We start from the raw sequence: 22,956 nt of genomic DNA on the forward strand, positions 1-22,956 counted from the left end.
CATTAACGTGATAATAAGCTGGACACCCAAATACTCGTAAGTATGAATAGTTAGAGGGTTCACCTGACCATACCTCATTCGGAGTCTTAAAGTCAATTGCCGATGCTGGAGATCGATTGACAATATGAGCAGCAGTGTGAACTGCTTCAGCCCAAAATACTTTGGACATTTTGGCTTGTAGGAGCATACAACGAGCCTTTTCAAGAAGAGTTCTGTTCATTCTCTCGGCAACTCCATTCTGCTGTGGGGTATGCCTGACAGTCCTATGTCTTGAGATCCCATGAACCTTGCAGAATTCATTATACTCTTCATTGCAAAACTCCAAGCCATTGTCTGTGCGAAGATACTTGATTTTCCGCTCCATTTGATTTTCAATCAAAATCTTCCACTCTTTAAATGCTTCAAAAGCATCACTTTTTGCCTTCAAAAAATACACCCAAACCTTTCGTGAGAAATCATCAATAAAAATGAGAAGATACCTCTTTCCGCCCTTCGATGGAAGTTTAGAAGGACCCCATAAATCTGAATGGATGTAGTCTAGCACTCCTCTTGTCTTGTGTTTGCCAGTGCTGAAGCTGACCTTCTTCTGCTTCCCTAGAACGCAGTGCTCACAGAAGTCAAGCGTGCTGATCTTCTCACCTTCCAAAAGTTTACGATTGCTCAACATCTCCAGTCCACGTGCGCTCATATGACCCAGTCTCATGTGCCATAGTCTTGCCTTGTCATCATTAGATAACTGCACTGTAGATGCATTTGCAGAGCCAACAATGGTGCTTCCGGCCAATGTGTAAAGGCCATTCTCCAGCTTGCCTTTCAGCATGACTAAAGAACCTTTAGTCACCTTCATAGTTCCTGCTTCGCTCATGTACCTGTAGCCTTGTTCATCCAGAGTACCCAAGGAGATCAAATTCTTCTTCAGATCAGGAACATGACGGACTTGTGTAATAGTCCTCACGATTCCATCATGGCAGCGAACCCGAACTGAGCCAATGCCAACTATTGCACAAGTTGCATTATTGCCCATTACTACGGTTCCTCCACTTTTCTCGTAGCTGCTAAACCAGTCTTTTCGGAACGTCATATGCAGAGTACAAGCAGAGTCTAACACCCATTTGTTTTCATAACTACTATTATTATTACACGATGTTGTTAGTACATAATCATTATCAAAATTATGTACCTGTTCAACTGTAGATGCACTCGCCTTTTCCTTGGACTTTGACATTGGGCAATCTCGTTCAAAGTGCCCCTTCTTGCCACAACCCCAACACTCTGTATTCTTCTTGTTCACACGAGACTTTGATCTGTGCTTTGATTTGGTCTTTCCCTGTTGGCTAGTCCGGCCTCTTACAAAGAGGCCACTTGCCTGGTCATCTCTATCTCCTTCAATGTGCCTCCGCACATCACTAGAGTTAAGTGCCTGCCGCACTTGCTCAAGCTTGATAGGCTCCTTGCTATACATCATTGAATTCTCAATATCACGATATCCTGAAGTCAATGAAAATAGCAAAGCACATGCAAGCGTCTCCTCCTCCCTTTTAATTCCTGCAATCTGTAAGTCCATGACAAGTTTATTAAACGCATCTAAATGATCTTGTAACGAAGTACCTGGCCCCATCTTAAATGTGTGAAGACGCCGTTGTAACAACATTCTTGTTGTCACTGATCGGTCTTGGTATAGCCCTTCTAGCTTTTCCCACAACTGTTTGGCCGTCTCTTCGGTACCCGTACTCACTTCACAAAGCACGTTAGGTGCAAGGGATAGTTGGATTGCACTCAATGCATCCCCTTCAATCTTCTCCTTGTCGGGAGCTGATATATCCGTAGGATACTTTCTGTCAATAGCATGGATTGAACCTTCCCTCCGCAGTAACGCCATCATCTGGATCTTCCAGATATTGAAGTTGTTGCGTCCATTGAATCTATCAATTTCAAACTTCATGGAACTCATATTTGCTTGTTCTTCCTCCTTGGATCGTTAAAGGAATCCTGTCGCTCTGATACCAATTGTTAGCGGAAACGTAAAAGAAAGAACACAAGATTTAACGTGGTTCGGATCAAAATAATCCTACGTCCACCAGAGAACAATTGTCCTTTTAATATTAACAAAGGAAGGGGAGATTTCCCAATTACACTTAAGAGAATTTCTCTCTTAACTCTCTACTCACTACAATGTATTGTATTATTTTGGGATGATTTCTACAAGTGAAGGAGTGCATCTATTTATAGAGGTAAAGACCTCCTCTTGATGTCATTGCTGACATCAAACTACCTCCTCTTGATGTCATGGGTGACATCAAAGGAGGAAGCTTCCTCCTAGCATCCACACCAACTCTTTCCACCAACTCTTCCAATTGGCATGCCATTGTTGACTAAACATAAACCAACATTTTCAGCATGCCATTGTTAACTAAACATAAACCAACATTTTCAAAATCTCATGGAATTATTCATCAAACATCTTGTCCGTACACATCTCAACAAAATGGGGTAGCTGGAAGAAGGAATAGACATCTTATTGAAATTGCTCGTACCCTACTCATACAATCTCATGCTCCGTTGCGTTTTTGGGGGATGCAGTTCTTACATCTTGCTATCTTATTAATCGTATGCCATCTTCAGCTATCCAGAACCAAGTTCCATTCTCTGTCATGTTTCCCTACTTACCTTTGTTCTCTCTTCCACCCCGTATCTTTGGAAGCAATTGTTTTGTCCATAACCTTACTCCAGGAACAAATAAGTTAGCTCTTCGTGCACTTAAGTGCGTATTTCTAGGTTACTCAAGAACACAAAAGGGTATCGATGCTATTCTTCTGACCTTCAGCGGTACCTTATGTCCGTTGATGTTACCTTTCTTTGAAACCCAATCATACTTCACAGGTCCAGGTAATCACTTAGATATTTCTGAGGTACTACCAGTTTCATCTTTTGGAGATTCAATCACTATCTCCCATTCATCTTCCTCTACATCTCGAGCTCCACCACTTACAGCTCCAGTTGTAGCTCCACCACTTATAGCTTCAGTTCCACCACCTATAGCTCAAGTTCCTCCACATAATCCAGTTCAATCTTCTGCAGCTCCACCACTCTTGACTTATCATTGTCGTCCACATCCAGCATCAGACCCAGGTGATTCACGTCCTGCATTAGATTTTGCACCTACTACGGACTTGTCTCCTCTTAGTCAACCAATTGCACTCCGCAAAGGTGTACGATCCACACTTAATCCTAATCCCCACTATGTCGGTTTAAGTTATCATCGTTTGTCGTCACCTCATTATGCTTTTATATCTTCTTTGTCCACTGTTTCTATCCCTAAGTCTACAGGTGAGGCGTTATCTCATCCAGGATGGTGACAAGCTATGATTGACGAGATGTCTGTTTTACATTCGAGTGGCACTTGGGAGCTTGTTTCTCTTCGTGCAGGTAAGTCTATTGTTGGTTGTCATAGGGTTTATGTAGTCAAAGTCGGCCCGGATGGCCAGGTTGATCGGCTTAAGGCCTTGTTGCAAAAGGATATACTCAGATTTTTGGGCTTGATTATAGTGATACTTTCTCTCCCGTGGCTAAAGTAGCATTTGCTCGTCTCTTTTTGTCCATAGCTATTGTACGTCATTGGCCTCTTTATCAGTTAGACATTAAGAATGCTTTTCTCCACGGTGAACTTGAGGAGGAAGTTTATATGGAGCAACCACCTCGTTTTGTTGCTCAGGGGGAGTTTAGTGGTTGTGTATGCAGATTGCGCAAGTCACTATATGGTTTGAAACAGTCCCCTCGAGCTTGGTTTGGTAAGTTCAGCACAATTATTCGGGAGTTCGGCACGACTCATAGTGAGGCTGATCACTCTGTGTTTTATCGGCATTCTACTCCTAATCCGTGTATTTATCTGGTGGTTTATGTTGATGATATTGTTATTACTGATAAGGATCAGGATGGTATTACTAATCTGAAGCAGCATCTCTTTCAGCACTTCCAGATTAGGGATTTGGGCAGATTGAAGTATTTTCTAGGTATTGAGGTCGCTCAGTCTAGCTCGGGTATTGTTATTTCACAGCGGAAGTATGCCTTAGAAATTCTTGAGGAGACTGAAATGATGGGTTGCAGACCTATTGACTCTCCTATGGATCCGAATGCTAAGCTTCTGCCAGGACATGGAGGCCTCTTAGAGACCCCACGAGATATAGGAGGTTGGCAAATTGAATTACCTCACAGTGACTAGGCCTGACATTTCTTTTCCGGTGAGTGTTGTAATTCAGTTTATGGATTCTCCCTGTGATAGTCACTGGGATGCAGTTGTTCGCATTCTTCAGTATATAAAGTCAGCTCCAGGCAAATGATTACTATTCCAGGATCGAGGTCACGAGCAGATTGTTGGGTACACGGATGTTGATTGGGCAGGATCAACTTTTGATAGACGTTCTACGTCTGGATATTGTGTTCTAGTAGGAGGTAATTTGGTCTCTTAGAAGAGCAAGAAACAGAATGTAGTCGCTCGATCTAGCGCCGAAGCCGAATATCGGGCCATGGCTATGGCAACGTGTGAGTTAGTTTGGGTCCAGCAGTTGTTCAACGTGTTAAAGTTCGGAGAAATCAACAAGATGGAACTAGTGTGTGATAACCAAGCTGCTCTTCATATTGCGTCAAATCTGGTGTTCAATGAGAGGACTAAACACATTGAGATCGACTGTCACTTTGTCAGAGAAAAAATACTTTCAGAAGTTATTGTTACAAAATTTGTAAAGTCGAATGATTAACTAGCAGATATTTTCACTAAGTCTCTTACTGGTTCTCGTATTAGTTACATGTGTAACAAGCTCGGTACATATGATGTGTATGCACCGGCTTGAGGGGGAGTGTTAGTTATGTGTAGTCCCACATTGGAATGAGAGTAATATGTACTTTGTAGACTATAGCTATAAATAGGACCTCTTGTATTATATTGAATAACTAATATTAATAATAACATTTTCTCCCGTGCTTTCTCACTTAAGGCTCTACATTGTAAGTTAAGGAAGCTGGAAATTACATTTGTGGACATGATTATATCCTCTTTTCCAACTTCCATGTGGTTTCTGATATCTTTGACTTCAATTTTCAAAAAATCTCCTCATTTGCAGCTATCAGTGAAATTACTCTTTTGGAGCTTATCTCTCAATTATATAGAGTAAGAAGTCTTTGTTTGAGGGAAACTCAGCTTGACGACAATTCTCTCTACAAATTTTCGGGATCGTCACTCGAGATGCTTGATGTATCTGATACTAAGGTTTGTGAGTAATTCTGGATGAACTTAAAGTCTTCTTCCTCCAAGTTATTCTGGAAAAGATGTGGATTTTATTTTATCAGTGTGCTCTAGGGAATAAGCTGTTGCAAATCCATGGGAAATACTTGTTGAATTCTGTGCTTGAAGCTTTTAGGGTGAGCAATTGAAAGGGTGGAGGTCTTTGGTTGAATCTCACGACCTACCATAGTGATAATAATATTTCTTTGTATTTGGCCCGTATAAAAGAATCCAACAGGCGACGGTACATGACAGAGCTATCAAAGACACAATCAAATGAAAAAAAGTTTCCCACTTTAACAGTTTAAGCTCTTAAAAGGGTTGTTCCCACACAAATCTGTACACTTATGTATTTCAGGACATTTATATATCTAGCTTACTTTTATACGCCCTAGTGAATCTGTTGACAGATGAAGTAGAAGCTGGAGTAGATCAGTGGACTTAATCGAACTTCACCAATCTTTTAAAGGTTTCTGGAAATTCAGATCCATGCGTTTTGAAGAAAATATTTAAAATCAGCAACCATCTAGGTACTTTATGTCACTAAACTCTCCACATCTCCATTTAAACTCCCTCTCCACTACATGGATTACTGCCAAAGACGCCAAGGCCTTTCACTTGCTTTTACTGACTTATAGTATCCCAGAAGGGAGCACTTTTTGGGGGCTTTGGACTCTATGGGTGGAGCCTTTGAGGTAGAATGATGCTTATAGACAGATGACAGATGACAGATGATTTGTGTTTAGCATGAAATCGAAAAGTTCTGCCTTACACCTGGAGTAAGATCTGCACAGTACGACATGTCTGTATGACCAATATATTGTAAACTTTGGAATTTCAGGTTTCTTGCCATGCAGTGGGTCATGTTGTCCGCAGAAGTCCTCATCTAAAGTGCTTGATTGCCAGAGGCTGCAGGCATCTATTAAAAGAGGAGAGTAATATTCTAGAGAACTCTCCTGCTTTGTCATATAACTGTCCTGTATTGTATTATGAGCTTGGAAAGTCCTGCAATTTGGAGGAAATCTCACTTGGTTGGGGATTCTCATTCTTTTCACTGGAGGCCCTGCGGCCAGCAATTAAAATGTTGAGGACATTTATTGTTGGTTTAGGTGGATCTTTAGGTGAAGATGGGCTCAAGCTGGTACCCACTTTTTGTCCTTGGCTAGAGACGTTGATTCTTTATTTCCAGGTAAAGTGTTTACATAAACTTCTTGGTAGTTTTTTCCCCCTCGTCTCGATCCAGTTAGTTGTGTGCAAATTGAACAATGTTCAATGAGCTTATGGGTTGAGGGCCTGAACTGGTGTTCAATCATCTAAATTGTAAAGAAATATGATGACGGAACTGTATTGTCGAAAATGACAAAAGCTGTTGATCCTTGCAACTCATTTCTAAATCTTTTTCGCCTTTTATTATGTTTATTCCAAGGCATGGTTCCTCATGTCCAAATACTTTCACGAACTCTTTTCATTGTCTTGAGTTCTCTTTTTGTAGTGTACCACCTTCAAGTCTCTCTTTTATTTGTTTATAAGGACCACCTTCAAGTCTCTTTACCATAATGACAATGGATGATGTATATTTCATGATCAATGGTTCCTTCAAGTAACATGAAGTGTGATGAAAGTTATCTTTCCCTTGGGTATTTATCCTTGAAAGTTAAGCTGAGGGGCTGCAACCTGTTTCAAGTCTGAAACTTATTTACCTGGGCTTGGAAACTAAAGGTTTCTTCTTTGTCTCTAAATCTGTTCCATCTTTACTTGAGATTTCAAAAGCTTGGACTAAAGGTTTCTTCTTTCTCACTAAATCTGTTCATCTTTACTTGAGATTTCAAAAGCTTGGAGAGACACCTTTTAATATCATTCCATAAAATGAAAGTATGGAATTTGCTAACTTGTCTATATATAGTTTTTTTGTTCTTTGAAAGTTCTATTCTGAATCTTACAATTTCTTAGATTATTCGAGACTGGAAATCTGGTCCTTAAGTTAGACTTTGATAAAGCCACCACTCTCTCATTTTATAAATTATTACATCTTAAAAAATGTTTAATGTATAATTTTTCTTGAGCTGAGGGTCTTTTGGAAATAACGTCTCTACCTCCACAAGATAGGGGCAAGGTCCGCATACACTTTACCCTCCCTAGACCCCCACAATGTGGGAATACGCTGGGTATATTGTCGTTGTTTAATAATTAATATATAATTTTAGAATTTGTGGTCAAATGTACTTATCAAAAAACAAAAATTGTGGACAAATTTATAAAGTTTTGAAATCAAAAAGCAAACCAACAAAGAAATCAGACAGGGAGTGTACTTTCGGTAATTTTATAAAGTTAACTTGCAATAATGGGACTTATCAGGATACAATAGTGCTGTGAGATTTTTCTCTCCAAACTTGTTACTTACAAAATCTAACATACACATTTATATCTGACTATACGTAGGTTTGTATGGATTGAGAGTGTCAATTATTCATTTCATTGAGCATAGAAAAATAGGGCATCCAGTTGTTAACACGATCTACTTTACCTTCTTGTGCCTGGAAATCTAACTTCGGTTGCTAATGTAATTTATCTTGTTCGAGACTTAAATAATGTGTATTTCAGACTAGTGCTTGAAATCAGTGTTGCCTACTTAGTATTACTGATCTTAACAGGTAATATCTGATTCTGTTGTAAGAAATATCTTGGAGACCTTAAAAAACTTGCAAGTGTTAGCTCTTTGCTATTGCTTTGGTGAGATTTCCTCACTAAGCTTCCAGTTCAGTGCACCGTGTTTGAGGAAATTGAAGCTTGAAAGAGTAACAGCACAGATGACCAATGATGATTTACTTACCCTTGCTCAGAATTGCATGAACATAACTGAGCTTTCTCTGCTGGGATGCAGACGTCTTAATTCAGGTTTGCACTACTCTCAAGAACATCATGTTTGAATTTTTATGATTGGAAAATTCTCCTGTGTCTGAGGTTCATCCAGTTGTAACAAACAAATCCATTTTTCTGTTCTTATTCTCCAGATCAATTAGACAATAAGAACATCTATGCCTCAATCCCAAGCTAGTTAGAGTCGGCTATATGAATCCTCGCTATCCATGTTACTCCATTTATCTTGTCAATCTTATGTCAAAATGTTTGGGTTCTCTAGCACTAGAAGTTCTCTGCTTTTTTTACAGGCATACGAATCTCTAACAACACTAAAAGACTCCTAACAAACATTGGACCCAAAGTAAGTGTACCAACATGATTAAGCCTTACTCCGAACTAGTTGGTATTGCTTACGTGGGTCCTTTTCGTCCTTTGTGCCTTTATTTTCACTAAGTCTACCTAGGTTCGAAAAGATTGTCGGTCTTTTGAAACAACTTTCTTCCATGTGATTTTAGGTGTACCTCATCCCTTTTAACTGCAATCCTGTCTTATCTCACCTCAACTTTATTTTTTTATGTTGGCTAATCATGTGGTGCATATATTCTATCTTGTGCTTATCCTAACTAAATCCTCACTCTCTAGAAAGTATCTCCAATTTTCAAGTTTAATGACACCGTCTCTAATTTCGCCAATTAACACAATATTGTTTGCAAATAGCATACATCATAGGGACTGATCTTGTATATTGTTAGTGCATTCATACTTGGGGTAAATAATTACGGGCTAAATGCAAATAAATGGTGTAAGCCTATGGTTAGGGGAAACTCCGTTGTTTCTACTATCACTGTTCTTATACTTGGTCTAAAGAATGAGAAACTAAGAGATGTTAGGAATTGAATTGCTTGACTATTCCCCCAACGACATTGGGCTTTGAGTATAGTTTACAAGTAATCCAGACAAGAGATCATAACTCAAGTGGAAAGCATCTCCACCTCCAACCGTAAGGTTGTGGGTTTGAGTCACTATGGGAGCAAATTACCATATCAAAAAAAAAAGTCTACTAGTAATCCAAAAAAAGAAAGGAAAGTAATTTCTATTCCTAAGTACTCAATTCTAAGGATTCTAAACCTTTCCAAAATTTACAAGGAAAGGGCTCTTGTTATATTAATAATTTCCTAATTTTTGACACTAGTGATTGCTTCTTCGTTCTTATTCTTTATATATTTTATTTAATATGGATTCAATTCTTCTCCAATATCCACCAAAGGACATTTCTTTGACATTTTATGATGTTCTTGCCCTAGATCAATAAATATAATGCGTGGATCTTCCTTCTTCTCCCTATAAACTTCCATCAATTTTTTTAGCAAGAATATAAACTCTATTATAGATCTACCAAGCATAAAACAAAACTGGTTCTTAGTCACTCTTCTAGTGTTCCTAAGCTTACACTCTATCCCTCTTTCACAAAGTTTTAAAGTATGGTTAATAAGTTTAATGCCTTGGAGCAATGGTAAAGTTGTCTCCGTTTGACCTATAGGTCACGGGTTAGAGCCGTGGAATCACCACGTGTTTTTGGCAAAAATCATCCTTAAATTATGGCTCAAAGCAAGGGTACATCCTTGTCTTATTCTAGTAAAAAAAAACCATCCTTATACTATTTAAAAAGTTGCAAGAATATCCTTCCGTTAAATTTTATCACAAAAACTAACAGCATCATCAAAAGACCATGTCCATCACGTGCCTTTTCCCCTCAATTTTCCAATATTGTCCCTCCTACCCAATCGTCTTCCACTTTTGCCAAAAAGGACTAAGACTTCAAAACTAGAAGTTTCTTTCCATATGAACTTCACACCCAACTATGGTATGATAGTTGGAACTCTCCGATCTCATGCTATACTATTTCTTGCTAACTTCCTTTTGGAGAGGAAAGTGCAAAGCTTTTAAAAATAGTGGAAGAGTTTTGACTTTCTAAGCAGCAGCATGTATTTCACTGCACGTACAGTAAATTTTGATATTTTATCTTTCATTTGAGGTGATAATGCAAGGTTTGTTTTTAAAATGTGACTCCAACTTCGGTTTAGCTCAACTATTGTGAAACCACTCACTCCGACAAATGGAAGAGGACTAATCTAGTTTCAGACTTTCAGGTTCTTGATTTAGAGCTAGAACCTTTTAATTTTTCTCATTTATAGGTAGTCTAATAAAATTGACACAAAGAGAATCGGCACCCTCATCAAAGCTCGGCACAAATATAAGATTTTACATGATCATAATGCACTTCCACCTCAAGGTCGTGCCAATCTCTTGTTATCATCAGCTTGTTATAAGAAGACAACTTAAGGAGAAGTTATTTCAGTGTAGGCCATTTTTGTTCATTAAATAGCAGCAACTTTTAAGAAGAAATAAGCAGCAGCTAGTTCATCCTACTAGCTTTCTTGAAGAAGAAGAAGAAAGAAAGGGAGGAAACAAAAATTAAGAAGGAAAAAGAAGATGGTCAGCACGTTCTTAGAAAAGTCGATTGGGCAGGAGGGACAATATTGGAAAATTGAGGGGAAAAGGCACGTGATGGACATGGTTTTTTGACGATGCTGTTAGTTTTTGTGATAAAATTTAATGGTAGGATGATTCTTGCATCTTTTTAAATAGTATAAGGATGGTTTTTGTTTACTAAGATAAGACAAGGATGTACCCTTGGTTTGAGCCATAGTTTAAGTATGATTTTTGCGAAAAAATCAATCACCACTGATGCTTGCATTAGGGTGGGCTGTCCGCATCACACCCCTTGGGGAGCGGCCCTTCCCCGGATCCTATGTGAATGTGGGATGCTTCGTGCACCGGGCTGCCCCTTTTTTTTAATGCCATGATAGCTTGCGCAACTTTGAAATTTCCTGTTGTTCTCATATATTGGAATCTTTGCGATGAAAATCCTGGTTTTATGAACTTATAATGTTTCTTTGCAGAGTCGCAAGATACTATTTCAAATGGTTGGCCAGGGTTGATCTCTCTTCATTTAGAGGTTTGCCATTGCTACTGTCACTCCACTTGTTGTATACCTGCTTTTCATGTTTCTTTTTTAAATTTCTAATTCTTCAAGCTGAAGAAAGAATAATCTTTTGTTTAAATTTGCCTAGGTGATAGGATTCTTAAATGGTACAGCTTTCTAATGACTTCTGTGGGGGGGGGGGAACTATACTAGCATGTTAGGTGTATTCTTTTATAAATATTTCTTCACATGCAATTGTTGCAACTTAAGTTTCGCGACCTGTTAACAACATTTCTAACAAAAGAAAAAAGGTTATTTTTAGAAGAGATGCATATACGGTAGGAATCTGAAGATCCCATGGGTGAAAAGCAGAGAGAAGCATTAGTCAATGGATGCCTATTAAGCCATGTATCCATTGTCAAGTACAGAATTCGGTATCAACTGTAGTACCACAAAGAGAATTACCAGAGATCAGAATTTCTATGAAGTTGGATGCTTAACAATGCAAGTGTCTCATACAATACCTGGTATAAAAATTAAGATGCTCCTAAGTAAAATTGCTGCAAAATCAAGAAAAAAGATAAAATAGAGAGCTCAAGCACTTTGATCAATGTGTGCACAGAGGTTTAGCAGGCAGGCAATCCACTACTTAGAAATAGTATCAAACTGTCAACGAGAAGTGTAATTTACCTGAGATCACTATCTCTTAAATTAGTTGGCACAGACAGACCTAAACCATCTTAAAACTACAGCCTGACAATTTTAGATCAACTGTTTCTGGATCTAGGCTTCTAAAGCCGGAACATAATGTCCTATATCAGTTACGGAGGTCTGATGCATAAGAAGCATTTATTTAATGAGTCTGATTTCATTCGTAATTTTGTTTTCTCAGAAGCATTTAGTTAATGAGTTCGATTTCATATCACATTTTGTTTTTTCCTGTTAGTTATTTTGAAACTCCAGGTGATAGAATATATAGCTAGTTTCATTTTCAGACTTCCTAGATATAGATTAGATTAGATTCCCGACCCAAAAAGTTTTCAAACTTAAGTCTTTTCGTGCGTTATTTGTGACTTGTTGCACTAGGATCTTTGAGCCAAACGGTTTGGTACTTATTTTGTTTATTTCCTCAGGAAATGTAATTTAGTTGCCTCTGTTCTCTCACAATTTCATTTGGTCTAATCTTTGTTTAGGACTGTGGTGAAGTAACTGCCAAAGGGGTCACTTCGCTTATGAATTGTCAAGCACTTGAAGATCTTTTACTACGTCATAATGTAAGTCTTCAACTATTGAATGTCCTGCACTTCTGTAGATCAAATAAAAATCAAATGGGGGAGCATCAATAATACTGGATAATAAATTCCAAAGCGCACATTTTTTTTTGATAAGGTAAATTGTATTAATCAAAAGGGAGAAAACTCCCGTATACAGGAAGTATACCAAAAAGTAGAGAATTTACATCAGAACATGATTCTCTACAAAAGACGTCCAATCTTCTATACAAGTAGGGGCTATATGAGTGCACCAAAAAGCGATCAAAGATAAAAGACTATTCTTTAGATGTGAAAAAATAGACTCAATCCCCTCAAAAGCTCTCCTATTTCTCTCCCCCAAACTATCCACATGAGAGCTAGCGGGGCGAACTTCCACGCCTTTTGCTTTCTTCTTCTAGGGAAACCTGCCCAACTATATAACATTTCCTTTACGGTGCTTGGCATCACCCATTGAACACCAAAAAGGTTCAGGATCACCCTCCACGAAGCCGAGGACACAGGGCAATGCAACAAGTGTAATTCCTCTCTTTCGCAAATTCTCAGCAGTCAAAATTACTCCCCTCGCCGCTAGACATGCAAAAAAGCACACCTTCGTGGGTGCCTTAGGAATCCAGATCGAGGAGTATGGAAAAGAGGCCTCCTCTCTCACCAACATACTCTGGTAAAAGGACTTTATGGTGAACAAACCATCGCCACGTAAACCCCATCTCCAAGAATCACAAAATGGCTGGGGTCTGTCTTGCCCATATAGCGGTGTCAATAAATCTTAGAGCTCCGCAGTCTCCCAATCTTGCATGTTCCTTCTAAATGAGAGGTCCCATACTAGCCCCCTTCATGTTCCTTACGAATCTGTTGGACCATCAATTCATTCTAGTTTGAAACTCTGAAACCCTCAGAGTTTCCTCTCCACACCACCTATGATTCCAAAAGCTGAGTCTCCTTCCATCTCTCACCCTGTAAGTAATGTTACCACCGAAAGATTCCCAATTCTTCATGATACTCCTCCACATGCCACACCCGAAAGGTGTTGTGATTGCCTTGGTCCTCCAACCCCCTCCCGCGGAATCGTACTTTTCTACTATGACCTCCCTCCATAAAGCATGCTCTTCTATCCCGAATCTCCACAGCTATTTTCCCAACAAAGCTCTGTTGAATACCCTAAGATCTTTTAATCCAAGTCCACTCCACTTCTTTGGGGAAGTGACTGTCTGCCAATTCACTAGATGATACTTTCTAGTTCCATCTGCTGCATCCCAAAGAAAATTCCTTTAAAGCCGCTCCAGTTTTTCTGTGATTCTCACAGGAGCTTGCAACAGAGACAGGTAATAGGTGGGCATACTCGATAAGATGCTTTTGATAAGCACTTCCTTTCCGCCTTCTGACAAGTACCGTTTCTGCCAGCCTGCTAATCCTTTTTCAACCCTTTCGATCACTGGATTCCAAACCATAGTATCCTTATGCGAAACGCCCAATGGGAGACCCAAGTAAGTAGTGGGAAGGGAGCCCACCTTACGTCTAAGAACATAAGACAAAGCATCAATGTTAGCAACATCACCCACCGGGAAACTCTCACACTTGCCGAGGTTGATTTTGAGACCTGATACTATCTGAAACCACTGCAGGACCTGCTTCAGGTAGGTCAACTGATCCATATCGGCATCACAGAAAATCAGGGTGTCATCCGCAAAAAGCAAATGAGAGACTCTTCGGGCACTGGGCACCCCGATCGGAGCTGAGAATCCTCTCAAGAAGCCTCCGGCCGCCGCACGATCCATCATTTTACTCAGAGCATCCATCACTAGAATGAATAGCATGGAGGATAGGGGGTCTCCTTGCGTGAGACCCCTGGAGCTGCCAAAGAAACCACACAGGCTACCATTGACCAGGACAGAGAATCCGACTGAGGAAATGCAAAACTTGATCCATCCCCTCCATCTTGCCCCAAACCCCATCCGCATCATAATGAAATCTTGGAACTCCTAATTGACATGGTCGAAAGCCTTCTCAAGGTCCAACTTGCATAGTAAGTCGGGATCTCTATTTTTCCTTTTGGAGTCTACAAGTTCATTTGCCACCAAAGCGGCATCCAGGATCTGCTTACCTTCCACAAACGCATGCTGGGATGACGAAACGGACACGTCAAGAACCTTCTTGAGTCTGTTGGAAAGCACTTTAGAAATAATCTTGTAAATGCTTCCCACGAGACTAATAGGCATGTAGTCTCTGATACAAGATGCACCTTCTTTCTTAGGCACAATAGTAGTAAAAATAGCATTGATACTTCTCTCGAAAACACCATTCACATAGAAGTATTCAATGGTTTCCATCAACTCCCCCTTGATAGTGTCCCAACAGAGTTGGAAGAAGGCCAAGGAGAAACCATCAGGGCCGGGGCCCTTATCACTAGCACAACTCGACACAGCCTCGTGCACCTCTTCCTCCTCGAAAGCCCTTTCTAGCCACTCACTGTCTCCCTCCCCTATGTGGTTAAACTCTATTACCCCAAAGTCGACCTCCAACTAACTTCCTCTTTGTATAAGTTCTCGTAAAACCTCATTATTGCCCCTTTTACCTCCTCCGCTCCCTCAATCCTCACCCCATCCACAACTAAGGACTATATGAAGTTTCTCCTTCGATTTGCAACCGCCACCCTATGGAAAATTTGGTATTCGAATCCCCCTCCTTTAACTATAGCGCCCTCGATTTTTGCTGCCAGCTAGTCTCCTGAGCTATTGCTAACTCGACTATTTCCCTCTTAACCTCCCCCAATCTCTCTTTCTCAGATTCATCTAACTCCCTCGCCCTCCCTCATTTTAACCTCTACCCTCCCAAAAACCTCCTTATTCCACCTAATAATATCTCCCTTAAGCAATTTAAGTTTCTTCGAAAGACGGAATGAAGGTGTCCCTGATACCCCGTAACTTGTCCACCATTCTTTCACCTTGTCACCAAATCCTGGCACCTTCAACCACATGTTCTCGAATCGGAAGGGAGCACGCACCCCCTCCCTCTGCATCCATCTAGCAAGATAGGCAAATGATCCGAAGTCAGCCTGGGTAAAGGAATTTGCAGCATATTCGGCACCAGCTCATCCCACGAGGGTGATATCAGAAATCTATCAAGTCTAAACCTTGAGTTGGAATCCTCTGCGCTGGCCCAAGTAAACCTTTCCACTGACAGAGGAAGATCAATGAGAAAGTGATCATTGATGAAGTCAGAAAACTCCTCCATGGCCCTCGAAATCAGACTTCACCCTAATCTCTCCTCCGGGAATCTAATAGTGTTAAAGTCTCCCCCTAGAACCCATGGAATATCCCATTCCCCCATCATATTGGCCAGTTCCTCCCAGAAGAATACCTTGGACCCTTCTCCTACCAGTTCGTACACTCCCCCAAATCCCCACTCCACCCCCCCCTCACTCTATCTTTGATAAGAGCTGCTAAAGAAAAAATTCCTATCTTAATTTCCTTTACCTCCAAGCTTCTATCATCCCGCATTAGAAGAATTCCCCCGGCACTTCCCGCTGCTGGAACTCAGTCATATTTTACCCAACTACCTCCCCAGACACTCCTCACAATCACATCCGACACAACTTCCATTTTTGTCTCCTGAAAGCAAACTAGGTTAGCACCCCCTCTCAAACTCCCACTTTGGTGATGGCCCTTTTGTTTGGGTCATTCATCCCCCTCACATTCCATGAAAGAATCTTAAGTTCCATAAGAAACAATATCCCCCTTCTCCCTACCCCCTCTAATCGAGCTCCCTTCCTCCCTGTTACACATCCGGCCCCTTCTCTGGTACACCACTACATCCCCTAAATTATTTTGCGTAACACCTTGACCCAGACCCAACTCTCTCCCTGCACCATCATTAAAAGATTGTTGCTCAATCTCCCTCAACAGTTCTAACACCCTATCTTCCTTCCCTTCAAAAGTAACACCTAGAAACTTCCCATAGTTTAGTAGTTTATCCTCCATCCAGAAAGACATATCCCCTCCTCCCATCCGTGAGGAAATTGGACAGGCGTCTTCTATATGAACCCTTTCCTTGCTCCTTCCGGAGGAATACAAGACCATAGCATTGCTAGCAATAGAAACTTTAGATACCGAAAGGATCTCACCATTTCCTTGAGGGGTATCAACCTCTGAAATAAGCACCCCGCTGTTATAGGAATGACCAGAAACACCAGTAGGGTAGCCTGAAGGAGGAGAGCATGGAACCCTTGGCGGCATCTTAACTGGGAGTACTGGTCCGGCACTAACATCAGTTGGTGCATGCTCAACAATCTTCCCCGAAGAAGAACAAGCTTGAAGTGTAGCCTCAATACAACTAAGCCCAGGAGCAGCTGAGGGAGCGATGGAGCAGGGCCCATCAGAGGAGGGAGGCCATGGAATAACAACACCATCTATAGCCGGTGCTGCCCCTGAAGCAGCGGCCATCGAAGAGGGGCGCAGGTCAGTAGAGCTCGGTGAAGAAATACCACTGTGTGTAGCACCATTGGCAGAAGAAGGAAGAACGACTGTTCCCATATGCTTAGGAGCCTTATCAGACGCAACTTGAAATAATTTGGGCCCCTTAGATCAATTCTAATAGAATTGGGAAAAGTTGTTGGGCCTATGTGAGGAGGCCCAGGCCTATACTTGCTGAAATCTTACTTGGCCCTAGGATAATTAGAAGAGGACTGACCCATTCTGCCTTTCCAGCCCGCATCACTAACCCATTCACGTCTTTTACTCCTGTTGAAATTTTGTCTTCTTCTCCCAAAATCAAACCTCCCGTCTCTTCTCGATCTAACGTCTGACTCCGGCTTAGTCCACTGATCCGGTGAGCCCTCCCCTCTCCTCAGAGACTAATTTCCCCACCTCTCCCTTCTATTTGACCTTCCCTTTTCTTCCGCCACTATCTTAGGCATAAAGATAGGGCGAAATTCAGGACTCAACCAAACCCTATAACTTAAGTAGCCATCTTTCACTACAGTGGAGACAGGGATTTTGCCCCCTTTCCTCACCACAATCCTCACTCGTGAGAGATCGTGTAAGCCGCAAGTGACATCAATAAAACCCCCACAGATATCCCCAATCTTCTTGAATAATTCAAGACACCAAAGATGCACCAGGAGACCCACCATGTTGACCACCAATGATTCGTCGGTGAAACGAGGGTCTAGACACCCATCGTGCTCCACCCATCTGTCTAGCTTTAAGAAGTTCCCATCGAACCACCTATTTCCTCTTACAAGAATTTCGGAAGCTTGAGACTCGTCGACAAAGCGTAAGAGATATTGTGTGTCCCCCAGTTGCAATATTTTCAGCCCGTCCTTGAAGTTTCATGCCCCTGCTGCCCAGTTCCTAACAGCCTCCGGAGAACCAACCCATTTGGAGAAAGACCCAATCAGACAAGATCTCAAGAAGCCCTTGCACATGAGAGTGTGCTCCTCAGATAGCGAGAAATGCGGCTCTTGCCCTACGTCAAGCTTTCGATGGCGTCTTCCCCCAAGTTCTAGGGTTGGCCAAGAGGCAACTTTGACGAAAGACATGTTTTCCAGTTTTGTAGATTCTAGAGAGAAGTAGGAGTTTCTCTGTAGAATCCATCATATTCTAGATGCGGCTGTCCCAAAAAAAGAGGTGAGAAATGACCGGAAAAACCTCAAAGGTTAGAAAAATCAATAGTCACAGTGGGTGGAAAACAGAACATAGGAAGGGAAGAGCTTTTCTGGTACTGAACAACGGAAACAGACGCCGGATTCTGGTGTTTAATGGCCGGAAAAAAGAAAAAGTCGTCGGATTTTGGTGAAACTGAGACGGGAAGGCTCGTAAAAGCCTCGAGAAGAGGATGTCAGAAGAAAGAAAATTGAAAAAGTCATCGGAAGATGCCACACGCGCCGGCGCGTGGCTAGATCTCGCCGGAAAATCCGGCGCGTGAGATGTCAGATACCGGCGGACTTTACTGGGGTTTGGACGCGGGAAGCATATCTTGGTGGGGGTGGTGGAGTCTTAGGAAGAAGAAGAGGGTTGGGAAGTCCATCGAAAGCTTGACGTAGGAAGAAGAGTGTTGGAATTTGAAAACTTCTTCCAAAGGGCACATTAAATATGATATAAACTTAAATCTGATACTTTTTGCCTTTTTGTTCTATGCGTGAGGACTTCTAGAAAGTCTGAGCGAATCTAATCCCACTATTTGACAATGTACAAACTTAGGGATGTTTTAGGGTGGCTGAAATGATATGGTCGCCATGATTTTATTATTATGTGAGATAACTATATGCTCTCGCTGAAGAGGTTCTTACATAAATGTTGCTACTGAACTGAAGTTCAACTTTTGAATGATAGGGCCTTGGAATAGACAAAAATTTTATTATCCGTGCCGCTTCAAGGGTAAGCACAGATAATGTGTTTTTCTCTTCAAAGACATGAACCTTAAGTTGTCGTAATAATGTTTCTTATGCAATTAGATGCCACTGCTTCGGAAGGTAGCACTTGATGTCTGCGATGCAAAGGATGGTGACTTTGATCTTCCAGATGTAAGAATTCTGACCATTATGCTCTTATCAGGGGGGCCCGATGAATTTTGTGGCCTAAAGCCAAACTTTACGAGGGGCCTTAAATTTTTAATTTTTGTTATTATTTATTTGAAGTCTATTTTTTTAGCTTTTCTTAGATACAAAGTTATTAATAATTTTCTTATAATCAATAACTCCTAATAAGTATTTCCCAATTGACAATATAGCTAATCCATTTAACCTTTCTTATGACATTGTTGTTATTAGGTAAAATTTTATCAATTTTAATTTTGAAAACATCTTTCCGCTGAAGCAACGGTAACATGAGTTATGAACATTATTTCATAAGTAATTTAGGCATTTGGAAAAGAATTAAATATTTTTATTTGATTAAGTGTATCCCTTAAACTGCTATCTTCTAATTGTACTATTTTCCTTAAAAAATTTAATTCAGAAAATAAATTTAAACCATCAATATTGAATTGATTATTATGCTTTAAGGAACATTCAAGATTAACGCAATATTTTTTCAAATTTCCAACATCTAGTGATCTTAGTTTATATTGCCAAATAGAAAACCAAAAATATTTTCATATATTTCGAATTGTTCAAATCTATTTTGAAGTGGAAGTAATCAACTCTAAAGGACTCTTCGAAAGATTTTGAGATTTTATTATCAACATTCGCATCAAATTGTTACTTCCTATATATCACATATTTCTTACGAAATTCGGGTTCGATATTCATTTCAAGTGTAATTTCCTTGGTAGAAATCATAGCAGTTGCAAATTCTTCTCTCTATATTTGTTAAAGAAAGAAATCAAAAATTTTCACTTTACTGAACTCTTTTTTAAACTTATATAGAGTCTATTGGGTATAACAAAAAATGAGGCCCCATATTTATGGGCCCTAAAGCGGTTGCTTTACTTGCTTTATGGAAGGGCCACCCTCGGCTCTTATATTGCTCTAATGTACATATTCAGACCCCTTTCTTTCTCAAAATTATTTTTCCAATGTTAATCCTTTTTGCAGCCGCAATAGTTATATTACTCTTCAGCTTCTTGCATATTCATGACTAAAGTGGTTCAAATGAATCTTCTTTTCAGTGTCTAGACTCTAGAGTAGTGCTTGGTGTCATTATATTTATTCTATAACCTCATATTCTGGTATTGCTTCACATATATGATTGCAAGAAGTCCTTAGTAATCTGCATAGCCTCTATAATGGTGTCCTGATATTTGTATTTCTGGTTCAGTTTACTGACAGGCGTTTCTTAAGCATTGTGAAAATAGCAAGATGCAATTTAAAAAGGCGCACTTTAGATTCCATGAAATCTGGGCCTTGCACAACTCCAGTGCATGCAGAAACTTTGATATTGACATGGGACAGTGAGAAACTCTCGAGAACTGTTGTCAAGGAAAGATTATAGCAATTATAGTGAGGAATGTTAATGTGGCGTCTTGAGCGTATGCACATTTATTGGAATGAAGCAATGGTTAGCAAAGCAGTCAAGTCGTATTACTGGGCTCGTGGAGACTTCTGCCTGAAAATATTAGGAGTTTGAGCTCCTAATGCAATACTTGGTACTCTTGGTCTGTTGTAACCTTTTTATTAAGTTTTAAAGGTGCCTCAGTTTGGTTTAACACAGAACGCGGAAACACATTAGCACTTGTGAAACCAACATATTAGATTATTCCTGCAAGTCTGCAACCGGTCTCGCCTTAATATTTTGGGTTCCTTTTTCTTGTGTGGGGTGGGGGTGGGGGTGGGGGTGAGGGTGAGGTTTAGTTTTACCCGCCATGCACAATGCATTTGACGATCTATGTATTGTTTCACGACATTACTTTTTCAGAGGATTGGTTAAGGAGGAAGACCTCTAAGTTTAAGGATATCACTTGTCCAATATTCTTTATTAAATTAACTTGTATGAGAAAGTAGGTTGACTTGTCTACATTTAACGTTCTTTTATTTATGGAATTTAATGGAAGAAGAAGAATAGGCGGGATGAGTTAGAAAATGCTGTTCTCACCATTGGCAAAAAAGATATAATCTCTACATCCCCAGAGTGTTTGCCCTTTACTTTAAATGGTTCATTTCTTTTGTTCAGAGTTTTCCCCCTTAGCTCGGTGCTCACCTTATATCCTCTTACGTTTCCCTTATTAGTTATCACTATGCTCCCTCCGGTCCACTTTAAATAATTTTTTTGCTCTTTTCACACATTAAGAATTCATCTTTTAGCATTAATTATTAATAAAATTAACCATATTAACCTTAATTTGCTCATTGCTCTTTACTTCAAGGGCAACTTAGGAAAGAAAAAGTTAATTCCTTCTTAATATTTGAAAATATTAAATATTGTGGACCACAAAAAAAATATCAAAAAAATTACTTAAAGTGGATCAGGGGAGTATTAAATTGCACACTATTCTTCCTATCATTCTTCCTTCCTTTACTATTTTTGGGCGTAAAAGAGAACTTTAGTACGAGGAATAAGGGATAATTAATTCCGAAATTAAATTTGAGATGAGTTTATTCCATGTTAGGATAGAAAAAAATCGTGGTATAACTAATCTCGGGATTAGTTATCCCGAGATTGTAGTATTTTTTATCCATGTAGGAGGGTGGGATAACTAATCCCGAAATAATTAATCATGGGATAACTTGTTTCTCAAACAAACGACCCAAGTGTCTTGGTATTATTTCTTCCAGTGCTTAGTTAAACTGAGCGCTTTTGTTGGAGTTTATACAGCATACGTTACAATTTGATATGGTATATACACCCATGCACGCACACTTACGTAGATGAGGAGTATTAATTAAGAAGTGGATTAAATTTTCAAACAATGTAAACTGCTATTTTAAAAAAAATTGTACTGTTGGTATATATTTGCCCCTGTATGAACTGGAGGGCCGTGGCCGTAATGATAAGATTGACTGCAGAAGAAACACCAAAATCAAAGAAACTAATTAGAGCGTCCATCCTGATGAACTGGGTTCTAGGAGCAAAAGATTAGTGACATCGTAGGCTACCATCTGAGAATACCTTGGATACATATTACATATAAAGCATAAGCACTGGCTCCATATTATTAGTAGTCATCCATATCAATCATCGACACAGTACGAAAAAGAGGAATGATTATCTGCAGATCCACGTAAACATTTCATACAAATGGTATGTTACGTTCTTCCATGCTACAATACACCAAAAAACAAGAATTGGGTCTCCGATACTCCGTCAATCCCATTTTCTTTTGTTGAATAAAGCTCGGATATTTCCAAACTTATACATCCCTATTTCTATTTTAGACATCCCAAAATGTTTTAATGTAATTCAACTGCCAGACAGCTATCAAGCTTCAACATTCAAATTTAATATGCATGTTAGATAAACAACTTAGACTATGTCCAATCAAATTTATACGAGATGGACAGGTACACTTTTATGATTCGATATATAATGCAATGTAAAGTACATGAGAAACTCGTAAGCTGAACATGCCGCACTGCTAGAAAACTATGTACAAAAGGAAATGCAAATGAATCTGAAAAGAATGTTATCACCATATCTATACTTCTTCAATAGTCCGCTAAGAACCATCCAAGTGCAATTCTCTTCTTTGTACAGTTAAACAATTAACAAAAACTGTTTGATTATTGATTGTTTTGTAGGAAATGGATGGCAGCTGAATTTTAGACGAGATTTCACAACTGGAGAATCAATGGAATCAGCCTGTTATTAAATTCATTGGAATCTTTACTTTGGATGATTCCCTAACATGGAAGGCGGAGAAGAATGGAATCTTCTCTGTCAAGAGCTGTTACAGCATGCTGCAGAAAAGAGTGATAATTGGGAAGTGGAGTGGCCATGGAAGATGCTTTGGTCGTTGAGCAACAGCAGAAGCTAATGTGTTGTCAAAAGTATATATCACCTGGACCTGGTTAATGACTTTTTGAAAGTGACAGCAAGACAAGAATCAACATCCAAACTACAAGCAAAAAAGTACCATATTCTCTCATAATAAAGTATTCAATTTTCTACTCAGTTTGCAACTAGTGT

At 39.8% G+C, this 22,956-nt stretch overlaps 1 protein-coding gene across 3 annotated transcripts in view; it reads left to right on the plus strand.

The window, feature by feature from the left end:
* Positions 1-20,847, plus strand: part of LOC104217368 (BTB/POZ domain-containing protein FBL11) — a 55,456-nt gene extending 34,609 nt beyond the window's left edge. For all 3 annotated transcript variants that reach the window (XM_070165074.1, XM_070165073.1, XM_070165072.1), the window contains 8 exons: positions 5,118-5,263; positions 6,120-6,467; positions 7,930-8,173; positions 11,101-11,156; positions 12,317-12,397; positions 18,727-18,771; positions 18,849-18,917; positions 20,152-20,847. In XM_070165074.1, coding sequence (XP_070021175.1) covers positions 5,118-5,263; positions 6,120-6,467; positions 7,930-8,173; positions 11,101-11,156; positions 12,317-12,397; positions 18,727-18,771; positions 18,849-18,917; positions 20,152-20,325 — 1,163 coding nt within the window. In that variant the 3' untranslated portion in view covers positions 20,326-20,847. The remainder of the gene's footprint in view (positions 1-5,117; positions 5,264-6,119; positions 6,468-7,929; positions 8,174-11,100; positions 11,157-12,316; positions 12,398-18,726; positions 18,772-18,848; positions 18,918-20,151) is intronic.
* The last annotated feature ends 2,109 nt before the right edge of the window (positions 20,848-22,956 follow it).

The sequence above is a fragment of the Nicotiana sylvestris genome, chromosome 12 (assembly GCF_000393655.2).
Source record: "Nicotiana sylvestris chromosome 12, ASM39365v2, whole genome shotgun sequence".
Lineage (NCBI taxonomy): Eukaryota > Viridiplantae > Streptophyta > Magnoliopsida > Solanales > Solanaceae > Nicotiana > Nicotiana sylvestris.